Source organism: Centroberyx affinis, unplaced genomic scaffold (assembly GCF_046629955.1).
Source record: "Centroberyx affinis isolate AG114_WGS23_722 - 3 ecotype Tasmania unplaced genomic scaffold, CSIRO-AGI_Caff_v1 ptg000880l_1, whole genome shotgun sequence".
NCBI lineage: Eukaryota > Metazoa > Chordata > Actinopteri > Beryciformes > Berycidae > Centroberyx > Centroberyx affinis.
In genome coordinates this window covers 50,001-67,500 of record NW_027279471.1, presented here as the reverse complement: position 1 = coordinate 67,500, position 17,500 = coordinate 50,001, and the positions used below count along the sequence as shown (strand labels likewise).

Below are 17,500 nucleotides of genomic sequence, written 5' to 3'. Positions count from 1 at the left end.
GTGCCTTTGCCTGAAGATCCACCAAGTGATGAACAGTGAACAACCCAGGCAGTGAGGTGTGGGTGGACCTGGGATTCGCCTCTAGAGTCTGATTCTTGGAAAGATTTCCCCCCTTTGTTAGTGTAGCCTCTTCTGAAGGGAAATACATTTGGGTTGTTATTGAACCAAAAGTCCTGCTGAAATTGCAAACCTTCATTTCTGCATCCAGCTGAGCCAAACAGAGCGGGGGCAGTCAGGCACACACTCATCTGGGACATCTTGCTGAGTCTAGCTGGTCAAATCTAATAGACTCATGTAAGTCACTGCAGCTATACACAGTCATGGTGAATCAGTGTCACCCCCCGGCACCCTTGACAATGTAATCCATCATGACTGAAACCAGCTCATCCAGGTCAGCGGTCTTATTCTAAGGCTAGTTTTACACCAGCACTGGGTAAACTTCAAGTTGGAAGCACCAACAGTTTTAAACAGATTTGTCTCCTTGTTTCCATTCCTTTCAGCAGTATATAACACATATCATCATTACATAACAGGTGGAGACAGCCTGGTTGTTGCCAAACGGGCCTCTGTCTCAACCTGTGTGCAGAGAGCAGCCAGGTACAGAGTTGCACCATAGCTCTGTATATTTCACATCCTGTCTATGGATGACTTGACGGGGAGAGTCTGGCACTATTACTGCCATCTTATTGTTTTCACTGAGCGATGCAGGCTCAGTCAAGTACAGATCAAGTGTTATGAAAGGTCTTAAAATCCCACTGGGCTGGGCTGCTGAGTGAAGATGCTGCTGACAAGAAGCTGACAAGGCATTCACTTGTCCACAAAGAGCACCTTTAACTGATTAATAAGATGGTCACCTAGTCCCATTCTGCTGAACCACCAGTGTGTGTTAAAGCTCTCTCTCTCTCACACACACACACACACACACACACAGATGAACATGGCAAGATGAACATGCTAAGATGAACATTCACCCAGGTGATGCCAAGTGAAATGATTGAACTTGTCCAAACATGAGAGTGATGGGCACAGTGGAATATGCACACAGTCCTAACACACTCTCCTCAATCCCATCACACACACACACACACACTCACACATACACACTTCTCCCCGAGTGAACCGAACAGAGCAAAGCAGAAATGTCCTGACAGAGCCTCAGCTTTATAGACGAAATAAATCAACTTGGTAGAACAACTCTGGCATACCTAACAACACACTCATCCACCAATCAGCCATTACACACACACACACACACACACACACACACACACACACACGTATGCATGACAGAGACTCACACACACCTTGCTTTTAAGTCATCATTGTCTGTTTCTCTCTTTGACCTTGTCCCTAATGGGAAATTTGGTTTGAAGGAAGGCGTACAACAGAAAACAAAGTCACAACAAACACATGCAAGACACATTAAAATGAAGACTGGAGAGAGCAGAAAAATGAATGACCAGGGAACTGGAGATAGAGAGTTGATCTGCTATCTTGACAGCATGAGGGATAAATGAGCTTCAGTCTGTTTGATTTAATCAGCGCCACTCAGTGAATTTCTCACCTCATTCACGCCACTGCCGGCTAGGTGGCAGCCTCGTCACTCATGAATCAAGCTCTTGACTCAATACATGTGGGTTCTGGCGTGGATTTATCAGTAATCATGTGCCTACTGCCTGGTGCCAGGTCATGTGAGGTTTGGTTTTGTGTCAAAGCTGCACAGAGAGATTACCTGTTGTGGTGGACAGAGCTGCATTACTTAACTACTGAGATCCTCTCAGTTACACCAACAACTTGTTTCAGTCTGCTTAAATGGAAATATGGACAGGCGGGTTTTGCAAACAGAAGATGGACCTATATCAAATAATAATTCAACCCTCATGCGAGTGATGCTCATTTGCACAGAACTGAGCCATTGGCCATTGTACTTTTCATGATAATCATGTTAGCTCTACAGTGCAGCTCCAAGGCCATTGCTAGGTACCTTGCTTGCTTGTGGAATGGAGAATATTACTGGCTTGTTATTGTTGGGCATCTGACCGTGAATGTTATGGTGGGCACGGACGCGTATCAATACTCGCCAATACTTCTTAATTCTAGATCAAAACATGGAGCCTATAGTACAACCTGCCCAAACTCTCTGTGCAGGGCTCTCAAACAGAGAGAGCAGACATCAGACAAAGAAGGAATAAAGGGACAGAACAGCGACAGATATAAAAGTGCTCTTAGCTAAAGAAAAACAACAAAACTAATTTACTGAGAAAATAAGGTGGAGTGCAGAATGTAGTGGAGAGAAAGTTCAAGATTTAGAAGTAAATTGCTGAAAGAAAAACACACAAAAGACAGAAAGAAAGACAGCAAGAGCTTCAAACCAAAGAGAGAGAGAGACCTCATGCATCATGCTGAGCACTGATGGCAGTTTAGTAATTTGTGGTGAGGGTTGCTGGCTGGGTGTGTCCATTTTCCGCAGTGAAAGGAGGAAGTAGAAGAGGAGAGCGGGCTCCCAACTCATCTCCAGATTAAATGACTCAAAAGGGGTGAGGGTGAGTCAGGCACAGAAAGACAGACAGACAGACAGACAGACAGACAGTGCTGACCGGGATGGGTCATCAGCGCCTGGCACCGCAGTCTGAATGCCAGGAGGGCACTGTTTAATTAAAACACACAGTCAGCACAGCAGTGATCAGGAGCGGGAGTGTGATCAGGAATACACACAAAGCAGGAAAAGTAATCTCCCTTTAGAAATGAATGGGGGGTTGTGTGGCTCAAACACTGAAATCCTAAAATAGAAAAGGAAACAAACACATTTCTGGAAGCAGATGAAAAGACAGAAAGATGACAGGAGTGCTGGGAATCTGCCCCCCCCCCCATCCCCCATCCACACACACACTCACACATTTGTCTGGAACTTTAGGTGGCATCTTATATGTAGCGTCCATGAGTTCATGAGTTCATGAATAATCAGAGACACACAGTTACACGTACGGACCCCTGAGTCCTACCGCACACACACACACACAGAGCATGAGGCATGACAATGATACCAACACGATCTCTACTGATGTGATCTAATCTAACCGAAGCAGCCGCGCCTGTTCCTCTCTGTGCAGCTGTATCTATTTTGCGCCCATAAGTTCCTTTTGTGCCGTCCCCTCTACAGTATGTGGTTTAGACCGGCAACATCTCTGTAGAAATCATGAAGCAAGCGTTGAAGCCGACATGCCCCCGGGGGATGACTGGGACTCATGTCTGATTCATAGATACTCAGCGACTCAGTCAGTTAGAGGGACGGTTACCTAACTTTTTGTAACACTCTATTGGTAAAGGTTTTGTCACAGGGACCCATGTAAGAACAGCTTTGTTGTCTGTCTTTATTATAGGTGGGGTGATAACAGTGGGAGTGAAACCTCTGATCAGTATAGACATTCTTACACAATCTCTCCTAGTGAGTGAAATAGTGAAATTGAACTTGGGACCGCCTACAACACCCTCAAGGACTCTTGAGCATCTTTTGACTGCTGTGATGTGGTCTCCTCTTCTGTGTAGGGAGGAATGTTAAAATCTGAAGACAATCTATTCTACTATGATATGCCATTACATAATATGTAATCATTCAACTCTAAGTCAGAGACAGAAGTTATGATCCGCTCAGCAGAAAATTATTTTATGTCATTGGCAGTCACATAAACAACTGCAAAATCACTCCAGTGTTATGAGCAGGCAGGCAGCTGCATGTAGGCTGAGCCCATTAAAACCTACCAGTTTATGTCACCAAGTGTGAGCCAAGTAGTAACGCTGCGGAGACCCAGCCTGGCCCAGCACAGACAATAGGCCTGTGTGTGTGTATGTGTGTGTGTTTCAGAATCAGCTCTCCTCGCCTACTAGGCCTGAACTACATCCTGGCCCACAAAGTTTGGCTCGGCCCGGCCCAGCCCGGCCCAGGCGGCAGGGGAACACAGAAAGCCTGGGGCCCCCCAGAAAACAACCCGCCTCAAATCTGGACAGCCGGAGACAAAGCGCTGCGCCCCTGGACACCAGCGAACCAGAAAACGCCTAGTTTCTCATACAAAACACAATCGCTAAAGCTATCAACGCTGGTAACTTTCCCGTAGGCTTATTTAAAGCTCGTTCACAGAGGAAAACTGTGGACTCGCGCGTGATTTTTCTCTTTACTGGGCGATTGATTTGTATTTATTCTAGGGAACGCGCAGCAACAACATTGTTCAACTTTATTCCGCTACTTTGCGAGTTGCTGTCAGCGGCACTGCGTAAAGTGAACGCGCAAAAGCAGCTACATCCACGTTTACATGCTCTGTACTTTAAAAAACGTGTCCCTCTATGACAACGCAGCCCAGTTCAGCTATTACTCAGCTCGTTTCCACTGGATTTCTTCCAGAAATTCAAGCATGTAGCCTATGCACAAGAGCAGACAAGAATGGATGGAAACCCACTTGGGAGCCACCTGTAGCGGGTGCGGATAGATTACACTGACCAACAATGCACGCCCTTTCATCTGAAGCAGTGGCACACACTACTGGCACTCATTCATTGCACACAACATGGTTTTGCAGAGTCTAGAGGAGGCTGATGGGACCCACCTATGGACACCAGCTTGATGTTCTCCTTGTCCAGGAACTCCAGGGCCACCGACACGTTCTCCAGCTGCATCTGGCGGAAGGTGGGCCTCTGGTTGTACTTTCTGAACATCTTCTTCTGGGACAGGACCTCCAGGAGCCCGATGAGCCGCAGCCCGTCCCCGAGGTCTGTCTGCAGGTTGGCGATCCGCTTGTTGACGCATTTCAGATGCTCGTTACACCAGCGGGTGAAGGTGTTCTGCTGGATCTTCTTCCATGGCGCGTCCTCGGCCAGGTCCTTCTCCGTGGCGGGCATTTCTGCGTCCTTGTCCGGGGAGAGAGCGTTGGGAGCGGGCGCGGCGCTCTGGTGGAGCCGGGGGTGGGAACCACTCATTTTTATCGTCTCGGCTGTCTCTCCGTTCGCTGGCTGGCTGGATTTTTTTTTAGGGTGGAGTCTGCTCAACTTTGCAGGGCCGCTCCCTCTCCCTCTCTCTCTCTCTCTCTCTCTCTCTCTCTCTGAAGTTTCCCTCTTGTCTGTAAGAGAGAGCGAAAAGAGAAAGAAAGAAAGGAGTGAGCATGAGAGAGTGAGAGTTATAGCCTGGAGATAGTGATTTCGCAAAGAAAGTAGGCGTTTATGGCACTGAAAAGAAAAAAAAGGGAGTCATTTTGAGTAGAAACAGTTCATGACATGTTGAGTGGAGGATAAGTGTTTTCCTCGCTCATAAACAGTGAAGCAGCTATATTCCCAAAACGTTTCATATATTTAATAAGATTGTGTCCCAGTGAACTTATTGTGAAGTTATTTATGATTTAATACTGACATGCCTGTCTCTACAGTGAGAAGGGAGGTAACTGGAGAAAGTAAAGGCAAGATTAACATAGTCATCCTTATACATTCGGTCATTGGGATAAATCAGATTAGTGACTGAAATAACAGTATAATTGAACTATTCCTCTTTCTGCTGTGGACCCCTGGAAACCCCTCAAGGACCCTAAGAGGTCCCCGGACCAAATTTTGGGAACCACTGATCCGGTGTACATCCAAGCCACAAACCCATACCAACTTATACCAAGCTCTAACCACTGGGAAAGCAGCCCGGATCACAGAAATAAGTGGGGCAAATGTGCTTTACTTGCAGATGACTGACCCTGAATAAAGTGTGTTTTAGCCTTTTTCATGTTTGCCTAAAAGATAACAGATGCTGCTGTGTCTGCAGATTGCAAACAAGGTCAAACTTTTAACAGCAACACAGTGAGAAGGCTTGATCAGCAATCATGCTCACTATGTTCTAAAACACATTTTGCCGCTTTCTCTCTCTCTGTCTCTCTCTCTCTCTCACACACACACACACACCATTGCCCAGGGCTCTTTTCTACCTGTATATACATTACCTGAGGGGTAGATGGGCAGATGGGAAGACACTACCACATAGCTGCCTGATTTGCCCTGAGGGATTAGAAATATCTGGGGACTTTCATACCACAACCCCCCCCCCCCCCCCCCCCCCCCCCCCTCTGTGTCTTTCTTTCTTTTGTTCTTTTTTCTTTCTTTCTTTCTCTCTCTCTCTCTCTCTCTTTCTCTCTCTGTCTCTCTCTCTCTCTCTCTCTTTCCCTCTCTGTCTCGTAATCCTTAAACAAAACGACAAAAAGGAAACTAGCCCACAAATTGTGCTCTCGCATTGAAGCAACCCTTAATATTTTTCAAATTGTGAAATGAACAAGCAATTTAAGAAACACACAATCATCCTTAATCCCCCTCATTTGTTTCCATCCATCATTTGTCAAAGTAATTGCTCGAGGATTCAACACAAGGGCGCCGCTATTGGGGGAAGAGGGGATCGTTTTCCAAGCTGGAGGGGGCCTTCAGAGAGGCAAGGTGATCCTCTACTAGATGTACTGGGGTGGGAGGGCCCACTGACTGGGGACCCAGAGTTCCTAGCTGCACCCGTGGGTCTGTATGAGGCGATCAAGTGCTCTTGTGGAAGGCGGAGGTCATGGGTCCCAGGCCGCAGTGAAATAAATATTTGTGTATGAGACGCGGACTTCCAGGCATGACTTCAGCTGGGAGATATCCAGAGGGGGAGGGGCATCAGTCAATCCTCATAAGCTCATGGGTGTATGGTTGTTTGTGTTTGTGCACGTGTCTACATATTATGTGTGCGCAGATGTGTGTGTGTGTCAGTTTGTGTGACGTCATGCTGTGTGTAGAGTCTTATCTCCAAAGAGGTCGTAGTGCAGATGGGCCAGACAGTGAGTGTGTCTAGACGCCAGCCTCACCCACCTCCCCTCTGTCTCTCAGCTGTACTATACTGCCCAAACAGCCAGATGAGATCATACACTAAGTATGCGCTATACTCATGACAGATTGTGTGTTTTATGACGGGTTACATAGACGTCATATAGACCAGCAGGCATTTTCTCAAAATGTAGTAATGGTGGGGTGGTGACTCTATGTTTCGTCTCATGTTTTCCTTAAAATCTCTATCCATGAGGAGTATGTATTTCATAATTTGTGTTGACAAGGACACCTTTCCTCAAGTTTCCCTTCATACATCACAGACGTATGTTAAGGATTATTTTGAAGATTTCTGCTTTAGAGAACCACAGGACAAAGGTCATGATGCAGATTCACACAGTCCTCTCCCTCTGTCACTAATCCAGCAGGAAGCCCCAGGGAAACATAGTTAAATATCTATTTTGTTAATCAAATTTTGTAAGCATCTCTGAGGGAACTCAAGGATGATCAAGTAATTTAATCTCGTCTGTTTTTCTCAACACACAACAAGCTGAGATCGTTCTAGATTTTTCTGTTTGTGAGTTCGGCTAACAGACCAGCAGTGGCTGTAAAGACAGGGGGAGATGCGACTCTGCAGCTTTGACTAAATAAGGAGCTCAGTGCCAGGAGCCACAGTGTGGCCGGCAGCCATCTAAGAATGCTTTCCCTTTGTGTGTGTGTGTGTGTGTGTGTGTGTGCGCGTGCATGCGTGTGCGTGCGTCTGGTCGAGGGAGAATCTGAAGAATGCCCCCCCCCCACACACACACACCCCCATAACAACTCTGCAACCCCCCGCCTTAATAACCCCCCAATAAAAGAACCCTATTAACGTAACACACACACACACATGCACGCACACACACACACACATATACACACACAATCCAGCACCAGCGCGCTTTTGCATTCACTGGGCCATTTAAAAACAATGGAACAATAGACTTAGGCAGTTTTAAGCAATTCAACTGTGGTCCCTAGATGCATAATCTGCTGCATTTCACAACTTTCATTACGTACAAACTTGCCTCAGTACACTACAGGTATTGACTATAATTAAAGCTAAAAGCTATGAATACTGTGGATATTAGCTGTGGTAGAGGAGGAGAACAGACAGATTAGCAGTGAAAACTAAGACAGAGAACATATTAAAAAGGAGAAGAAGTGAGGCAGCAAAAGACAGTAAGTAAGTGGACGGATACAGTGACATAGAAATTATATTATGTAGTAGATGATCCTGGCTGTTTTCCTGTTAGAGGGGATCACCCAGGTTCCTCACACACTATATAGTCATATATTTATGGATAACCTGCCATGGGAGCAGTTATTGGCACTGGAAAAGCTTCTTGTGTTTTGGATCGTATTGAACTTAAGACAGCGCAACACACTGCTGCCTGCAAGTCAGTGAAAGCGGGTGAAGTTGGTGCAAACGTCTCATATTCACTGTGTTGTGCCCTTCACAGGCCCCTATTGTCTGACTGGAATTTGTCCTAGGACACATAAAGAAAACGTCTTGATATCTGAGGACTGAACTCATACCTCTGCCTTGTCTTTTGGCGCACTCTAGTGATGATTTATGGTACTGCACTGTGTCCGCATACTCTTCTAATTTCCTGCTTTCTCCTTCACGTTCCCTCTTTTCCTCTCCCCCCTCAGCTTTCTACCTCCTCATCCGCTCTTGTCATGTCATCTCTTCACCTTGGCTCTTCTCTCATTGCTTTGCTCTGCTCCTCTCTCCCCTTCTCTCCTCTTATAATGTATCTCCTCTTCTTAGTTCCCCCTCCAGCCATCTCCTCTGCTTTGCCTGTATGACTGGTAAGTAACCCCATGACCTGCAACAAGCTCACTTCATTGGATAATGGGAATACAAATTCAGCTCTGTACTTGACCCTGGAGGTCTATGGCTTGACATTGACATGACTAGAGCTGATGTGTAGATCCTCCTCCACATCGGTTTCAAAGGGCAAAGAGAAGCTTCCTACTGACTACTGACATCATTTTCCATTTGAGCCTACACCAGTGACGAAAGACCTTAGTACCAATAAGGTTTGGGGAAACCTAGCCCAAATCAAGGGTGAGCAGGGCGCTGAGGAACGAATCCTGTGCAATTGTGCAATTATAATTGTGCAATTACTGTCATTTCACATTGACACTTTAGGCATTTAGCTGATGCTTGCAATGGGTGTAACAGCAGAATAAGCCCTACAAACAACCAATAATGAGGAGTGCAAGGTCAGGGTGAAAGTGTCAGGGCTGAGGAGAGAGATAGAGGGATTTTTTGAGAGCAATTAGACGGAGTAGAAGTCCTGTTTTGATACTATACAACTTTTCACTAGAGGAAACTATGAAAAACTACTATGAATGAATAGCTATAATGCTGATGATGTAATGCTGATCTGGTGAAGATTAGATATAACATTAGACAACGTCAGATTAGATTAGATAGACTGTTGTTGACATTACAGAACAGTCATAGCCAAACTGTCCCTCTCTCCTGCTGTGCCAGCCATGCAGACACCAGCAGCTTCTCACCATCGGCCACCACACCCCATGAGTCGCAAGCCCAGCAGAGCAGAACTGAGCAGAGGAAGTCAGATGAGCGCTGCACACAATGCCACTAACCACAGCTCACACACACACACTCACACACACACATCTACAGTAGAAAGTGAACCGCACAGATTACAGCAAAGTTACGGCTTTGTGCTTTCCTGCAGAGAGAGAGCGAGAGAGAGAGCGTGTGTGTGTGTGTGTGTGTTTCAGTGGCACTGGGTAGGTGAAAATATAGGCCAGGCAGTATGTCAAATAAGGACACGATTAGTCTAACTTTCTACTGCTCACACTGTCTTTACCAGCAGCCTCCTTCTGGACTTTGTCCTCTTCATGATCTTCATCACTGTCATCGTCTTTATTAGAAGTAGTAACATCAGTGCCAATAGTGAAGTGTTGTTGCATTATAAATCATGATAAGTCTTTTTCAAACTCATTGTCAGGCTTACAGGCTCATGTGGGGTACAGTAAACATCAGTAACCTAAAATCTGATTATGATGGGTTTATGGGAATTTTATGACCTCAGTATGAAGTCACCTGCCAGAAAACATCGGAAACCTCTGATCTACAGGCTATATTCACTTTGGGAATATAAACAACACATTCCATTGCTTCAATCTCTCTCCTTCTCACCAAACAAATGAAAAAGATACAGAAGAAAGGACAGAGGAGGGCAAAGATGAGGAGGAGGCTGGTGGCAGCTGTCACTACAATCAAACTTGCTTCCATATACTTATTTTAGCTGCCATGTGTGCCACTGGAGGCATTCATAAAACTCAGGACAGCAGTCTACATCTGTATGCGTAAAATACCTAAGATTAACCTGATTATGGTTTACAATTACTGGTCCGGTCACATGACCATATAACCTTATTTTTAGATAGGTCAGGAAACTTTATGCACAAGACTCCAGAACTAATGCGATTACTCTTAAATCTGTTCATGGCTGAAACTAAGTTAAGCTGCTATCGTTTCAGACGGAGATCCTGAGCATGAACCAAGTCACCGCGTGTGAGCTGCCCATGTGGGAGTGCGTGTGGTGCGTGCGCGCGTATCGCACGCCTGGCGGTGCGAGACCCGTTCCCGGCGGCGGAGGGCGCACGCGGCCACCACTCGCCCCCTCCGGTAAAGCTCAGCTTGAGCGCAGGACAGTGTCCGTGTTTTACCATATTTGGTGTGGAGCCCCTAATTATAATACCGGGGAGATGCTTCAGTCTGCTGCTCCTGCTGCTGCCGCGGCGTGTGTGTGTGTGTGTGTGTGTGTGTGTGTGTGTGTGTGTGTGTGTTTAGGAATGAAGTGAGATGGATGGATGAGCCCCAACACAATAGTTCCAGGCTGACATCATCTGCCGTAATGTTTTGATGTTTGACCACCGCAGCGTTTAAATGTCACACTAAACACCATCATATGTGGCTGTATGGCGGCCTGGCTAACCAACACACGACCCGGCAGGGTCTAGACCAGACCTCAGAGACAGCATGCATTATAAAAGTCAGTGGTGCGTGAGGTGTGGCGCACCGCGGCAGCCCACCCGGTAAAGGCAGTGAACCGTCCGGTGTCCAGCTCCCATCCCGCACCGCTGGCTTCTGAAACTCCGCTCCCAGCGCCCCAAACAGGCACCCAAGCCTTTAAAACAGAGCTATAGGAGGGGTGTAGTGGGGGGGTACACCCACCTAAACTCACTTGACATGACATACAACTTTATGACATGAAGTCACAGTATCCAGTATCCAAAGTCGCATCAAACTGATGCATGTTATATGAAAGATAGGGTCTTTTTTAAGAATAAAGGGATACAAATGAATGCTTTTCTCAAAGTATAACTGTGTTTTGCTTGTATTGGTAGTTGTATGGCTCATGATGATCACCGACTGGTTATCTAGTTTTGATGATTAATGACAATCTATACAGGAGCGCATAACGTGCACTCAGCCGTTATCTCCTCAATAGGCTGTTATCAACATGGAAAACACAGCAACACGCCTGCAGCGGGACAAAACAAACCGTCGGCACTTACATGTATTGCAGCCTGTGAGGTTGATGCGTGTGTGTGGTCGGTGTGTGTCCGGTGTCCGTGCGTCTCTGCGGTCCGCTCAGTCGGGGCGCGTAAAGTTGCTCAGAGAGCGTGTGTTGCACCGTCAACCCGGACCTCCCGCCCCATGCGCGGTCCCGGTGGGGGGAAATGGGTGTATTGGTTGTACTGGTGGTGAAAAGGAAGAAAGAGATAGTCCGTCCGCTCTTTTGCTCTTTTCTACCTCTCCTTCTCTCTCTCTCTCTCTCTCTCTCTCTCTCTCTCTCTCTCTTTCTCTCTCTCCTCTACAGTGAGAGCCTTAATTGGTAAAGTGGTAAAGTATCAGAGGAGGTTGGGGGTGTTGCTCTGTCTCTCTCTCTCTCTCTCTTTCCCTCTCTCTCTTTTTCTCTATGCTTCTTTTTTATAGAGGTGACGTCATGACCGCGCCTTCCTGATTTTAAAGGTATGATGTCAGCGGCCCATGGGTGCCCCTATCTCTCCCTCACATCTTTTTTTTTTTTTTGCCTTGCGGGGGTGCCGATGGATCCTCTCTGTCTCCCCCCTTCTCTCTCTCTCTCTCTCTCTCTCTCTCTCTCTCTCTCTCTCTCTCAAATCAGTTACATTTCTTTCAGTTTAATTCAATTTCTCTGTCTTTCTGTGTGTATGTGTGTGTGAGAGAGAGAGATAGAAATAGATAGAGAGAGAAAGAGAGAGAGAGTCGCTGGTAGGTCCCCACATCCCTCTGTCGTCTCTTTCCTGTTATCTGTTATTGTTCAGGCAGACCAGTGAACATGGAGAGCCATGTTTCTCTGTCAAACCCTGCTCTGACTCAACGCCAGAGAGAGAGGGGGGCTTTGTCTGTGTGTGTGTGTGTGTGTGTGTGTGTGTGTGTGTGTGCGTGTGTGTGTTGTGTGTGTGCATGTGTGTGTGTGTGTGTGCTCCAGCTGAGTATTGGCTCAGGGAACAAGAATGTTCGGCCTCTACTGTGCCCTCTACTTACAGTTCATCAGTCTAGTGAGAGGAAGGAGGGAGGAGGAGAGGAGGTGGAGAGGGAGTGTGTATGTGTGTGGGTGGATGGGGGGTGGATGGGGGGGGGGGGTGGAAGAGGAGAAAGAGGACAGGAAAAGGGGGAGAGAAGGAAGAGGGGAGGACGCAATAGAAAAGTCACTGTACTACTCCTAGGATTACACTATCATATTCCTATAGTGATGTAGAGTGTGTCTGTAGTCCTACTATACTATAAAATATAGTATAGTATACACTATAAAATTCCTATAATATTCCTATAGGGCTTTAAATGTGTGTGTGGTACTCAATACAGTATTATTATCTTACTTTATAGTACTTTTTTTTCCTATGGTATCACTATAGTAGGCTATTCCTATAATATTACTGTATAGGACTAGACTATACTGGAGTGAGTTTATACTGATCGTATTGTAATTAATGGTGTCTTCTTCTATGGTATCACTATAATATTCCTATAATGTTACTATAGGATATTATATACAGCATTTGGTTTTCCTGCAATATTAGTATAATATCCTTCTAAAATTTATTGTAGGATCACTATATTTCTTTTTTGTGAGGGAGGATGGCAGCAGTAGAGAGGGAGGGAGAGGAGACAGAGGGAGGGGAGAAAGATGGTGAGGAGAATGGGCAGACAGGAGGCAGAAAGGGGGAGGAGGGCGGAGGAGGAGAAATGGGGAGAAGGAGGCCGGAGAGGAGTGATGGATCTCTGTGAAAGCACCATAAAACCTGTAGTTATCAACCCGTCCCTTCAACTCCCCTTCATTTAAGATACAGAGAAGCAAGCTGTAAAGTTTTATCTGTGTGTGTGTGTGTGTGTGTGTGTGTGTGTGTGTTGGATCGGTCTGTATTAATTAGATCCAGCTGTTTGCTGTTCTGGTTCTGAGCTCGTCCAGTCAGTCAGTGACATCATCTCTATGCAACTTGTATAAGTTACATCATCAGAGGCTTATTGGTTGGATAAACACACACACACATGCACACACACACACACACACAAACACACACACACACACACACACACACACACACACACACACTGCTCTGCTATAGAGTATAATACAATACAATACAACACATTTATTAGATTTAGCATAAGATATAGAGCTAATGAAGCTTGCCAGTTTTCAGGTTAACATTTATACCAAAGAGTTCATTCTGTTTTTTAATCTTTTAATGCATCTTGGGACCCAAATGACTGATAGTCTCTTGATTTTTCATATTCATATACATAAACTCATTTCATGTGGGAACCCTGTTTGACATGTAGGCTTGTGTGCCATCTTGCATCTGGAGCCGTAGTTTAAGTGGAAGATACACAAAGCAGGACAAATAAATATTATGATGTTCCGTCAAATTCCAAGCCAACCACTGTGCTCTGCACTGGCGTCGCGGTCGGCCATGTCACATGTCTCTTCTTTTCAGTCTCGTCTCATCTACTTCCTTCTGCTGTGCTATTTTTAAGCTGTAATCTGTTTCTTTGTTTCAATATACAATCAATAAATAATTGTTTGAAATAAAGGGGTCAGCCATGTTGCTTATGGGAGAGGATGCCAAGGAGTTTGCTCCATTAACGCAGTCAAGAGCTGACAGGCTCAACCAGCTGAGAGATGGGGAGGTTGGAGGTTGGAGAGGGGCGTAAGAGTGAAATGAGAGGGAGATAGAAAAATGAAAGACAGAGTGAGTGAGGGTAAAATGGGGGAGTAGAGAGCTTACTGACATATTGACTTTATTGACTTTAGGCTACATCACACTCGGGGTAAGACAGCCCAGCTATGTCCTGCACATCATACAAATGTAGAGAATTGGACGAACATTCATCATTTCACAGATTTCTCACTGAAAAACATTAGAAACAAATGGATCTCAAGCATCCAGAGTGATATAGGTTCACATTTTAAAGTAATATATTTCTCCTGCTATAGCTATATAGCATAGCTAGGAATTCTACCGGAATCTAGCTTAGGTACCTATAGCTAACTAGCTAGTAAGCTTGCAAATTTTCATGCTAAATTCAAGCAGTCCTTGTAGTCGTTGTTCCTGGGATTGCTAGCTTTTGATATTTGTTAAGTCTATCTGAGGTTCTCACTATGGGTTGAAGTAACATAGTTTTAGTCTAGCCTATATGCCAATCTTCTGGGTAAAGTTTGTGAGCTTCTGAGTGTGACGTAAGTTCAAAATGGCCGCTGTGGGAAAGCCAGGGTGCAGAATGGGAGGAGATGGAGAGAGATATAAAGAGGCAGCAGGAGAGATGAGTTAAGAAAGCAAACTTTGATTAATGTTTTCCTCAATTCTGTTTTCTTTTTTTTTTGTCTTCTTGCTCGCTCCTCCTTGGGAATCACCTCCTCCCACCCTGACCTCTAGGCTGCTGTGCTTTACGGGTGCAAGGACGCACGATAGGAAAGAAAGAAAAATCACATAAATCACATAGAGAGGGAGGGAGAGAGAGACAGTGAATATGTGTTTAATCTGATTTCATCCAGAATGTGATAAAGGTGGATGACGGACGTCTGTGGTAGAGATTGATAGTTGATAGTAAAGAGTTGAATGAGTGATCAAATTTGGTAGCAATGATAAGGGGATAGAGTTAGATTGAAAGCATGTGGTAAAAACTGGAGAGTAAGTGAGTGATAATGGCGACAGTGGGTATAAAGGTTTAAAGGTGTGATATAGTGATAGAAAAACAGAGAGACAGATAATGAGAGAGGTGGTGACAGATACAGAGGCCAAGGCTGTTTTAATGATAGAAAAAGAGAGATTTAAATGTGGAAAGAGGTAACAATCACAGAGAAAGTGGTTTTAAAGTCAGGGAGTCGGGGGCAGCTTCATAACAAAGCCTCTCTGTTAGCCAGTTAAGGAGCTAAAGTGGTAAATTGTTTAAGTGGAAATGATGGAGGAGACGGTCTAAGAGGGTCTTCAGGCACTCACCCTTTCTCTCCCGCTCACTATAAACATACATGCCGATACTAATAAAATGTACACATGCACAAAGGCAGCTGCACACACACACACACACACACACACACACACACACACACACACATTACAGTTAGATTAGGCCTATAAACAGGACATTAAAGCCTTCATGCAGGTAGTTAAACAAATATGTCTCGTTCCTTGCATCCCTCACTCTAACTCAAAGTCAAAGGCTCTCGCACACATAAAAGTGGCACCCATATGACAAAGTGGAGTAAATTTGGAAAAACGTTACTCATTAAATGGAATGGAGTCCATATTTAGACATGTGAAATATTTTATGACCAGCTGAAGCAGACAAATCAGTTGCACAGAAACTACACATGAGAGAAAAGAGGGATGAGAGATGGAGTACAGGCAGAATGTATGCAGGGTCAGAGTGACAGTGAGCGATCGCTGATGGCAGCAGGACCAGAGATACAGTGGAGGATAAACCACCTAAACTCACTTGCAGAATATAGTTTTAGGCCTGACATTATAATAATTCATAGTATAATAAGTATGTAGTATAAAACTAATCTTAGTTATCTAAGGATGTGTGAGGGTTTGAATTTTAAGGGAAAAAGCATAAATCAATGGTTTTATGAAATTATAATTGGTTTGTGTTTATATTGGTGGATGTTTTGCCTTATGATGATCCCTGGCTGGAGCAGAATTGGAATACACACGATATAACTTATGAAGTAAAAATAGCCAAAACACAACAAACAGAATTGAGTTAAGCTGTAACACTCTGTCCCTTTATCTTCGTCACAAGCAGCAAAACAGCAAACACAGCTAGTCTGCCGGGGAACAAGAGCCCATTGTCACCGTTTGCTCAAACCTACACTTAAACACCTACCGCACCTGCACATGCACTCCTTCAATACACTTAATATGTGCTATCAACTCTTACCGCAAGCACTGTAAACTGTACTGTAAGGATTTGAACTCGTAAGACACCGTCGGGCCGAGCAGCCAAATCACACTGACTCACTGTACAGTAGAGTCTGATGTCTGTGGCCGTCTGTGAGTCACACACACTGCAGACGTCAGGAGGACCTCAGGAATAATGAGATCTTTGCAAGTGTGTTGTGTGTGTGAGTGTGTGCGTGTACGCATACATGCATGTGTGTGGTTGTGTGGTTGTGTGCATGGGTGCGCTGTATTTCAGTGGAAAATGTGTTATATCTGTCGCAGGGGTTTCCTGCTGGAAAAGCCCAGCCATGTGTGTGTGTGTGTGTGTGTGTGTGTGTGTGTCTATACATGCTCTGCTGGAAAGTGAGTGTCTGTTTCCTCTCTGACTATTCCCACACTATACATTATATGAGGTAATCAGGCTATACAGTATGTGGTAGTCTCTAACCAGCCTTTAAGTGAGATCTTTGATAAGCTATTTGATTTTGGGGTTTTTTTTTATCTCACCTGCATGACCAATGTGTAAGTGGTGTGTGTGTGTGTGTGTGTGTGTGTGGGGGTACCGCACAGCGCGGTAACGAAACAGAAAACAGCTACGTAGTTTGGAGCTCACCTGGTCCAAACTACACACAAACGGCTCCAAAACAAACCAAAACCTGTCCATGTAAATTAGATTCTATGTCAAAACCAGATCAGGTTGAGTCTCTTCAGTACTTCAAATCTCTCAAATTTGATGTGACAATGCAGCACAGGAGAGTATTTCAGTTGAAGAAAACACATCCTGCATAGAGAAAAATTGCATCTGGATTGCGTTTTGATTTTCACATAATTCACTGACCTTATCTATGTGTGTATTGCACAAAATCCCAAGTCGTACCACGATAACAGTATGTGAAAATAATTCTTGGTGTTTGTTTTAGCCTACACTGTGTGAAAGATAAGAAGGCTTTTATTGCATCAGGACAATTCAGATGGTTTCAGGTCAGTTGTCAGTCACAGGGAAGTAAAATAAACTGACCTCTCATGTATTTTCCTGTGATTGTCTAAACCTGCCGCTTATTGCATTGTCCTCTGTGGCAAACCCCACCCACCTGGTACTCAAAGAAGGTTAAAACAAACATTAGGAACTTGTTGCAGATACTTTTTGAGCAGGTATGGTTTGGACAAGCAAGTGAGGAGTGAAGATAGA

At 45.0% G+C, this 17,500-nt stretch overlaps 1 protein-coding gene across 2 annotated transcripts in view; it reads right to left on the bottom strand.

Moving 5' to 3' along the window:
• The window catches only part of flna (filamin A, alpha (actin binding protein 280)), a 46,512-nt gene extending 34,825 nt beyond the window's left edge, over positions 1 to 11,687 (bottom strand). For both annotated transcript variants that reach the window (XM_071521274.1, XM_071521275.1), the window contains exons 1-2: positions 11,416 to 11,687; positions 4,599 to 5,108 (exon numbers count right to left, since the gene is read on the bottom strand). In XM_071521274.1, the coding sequence (XP_071377375.1) occupies positions 4,599 to 4,968 (370 nt within the window). In that variant the 5' untranslated portion in view covers positions 4,969 to 5,108; positions 11,416 to 11,687. The remainder of the gene's footprint in view (positions 1 to 4,598; positions 5,109 to 11,415) is intronic.
• Positions 11,688 to 17,500: the final 5,813 nt, after the last annotated feature.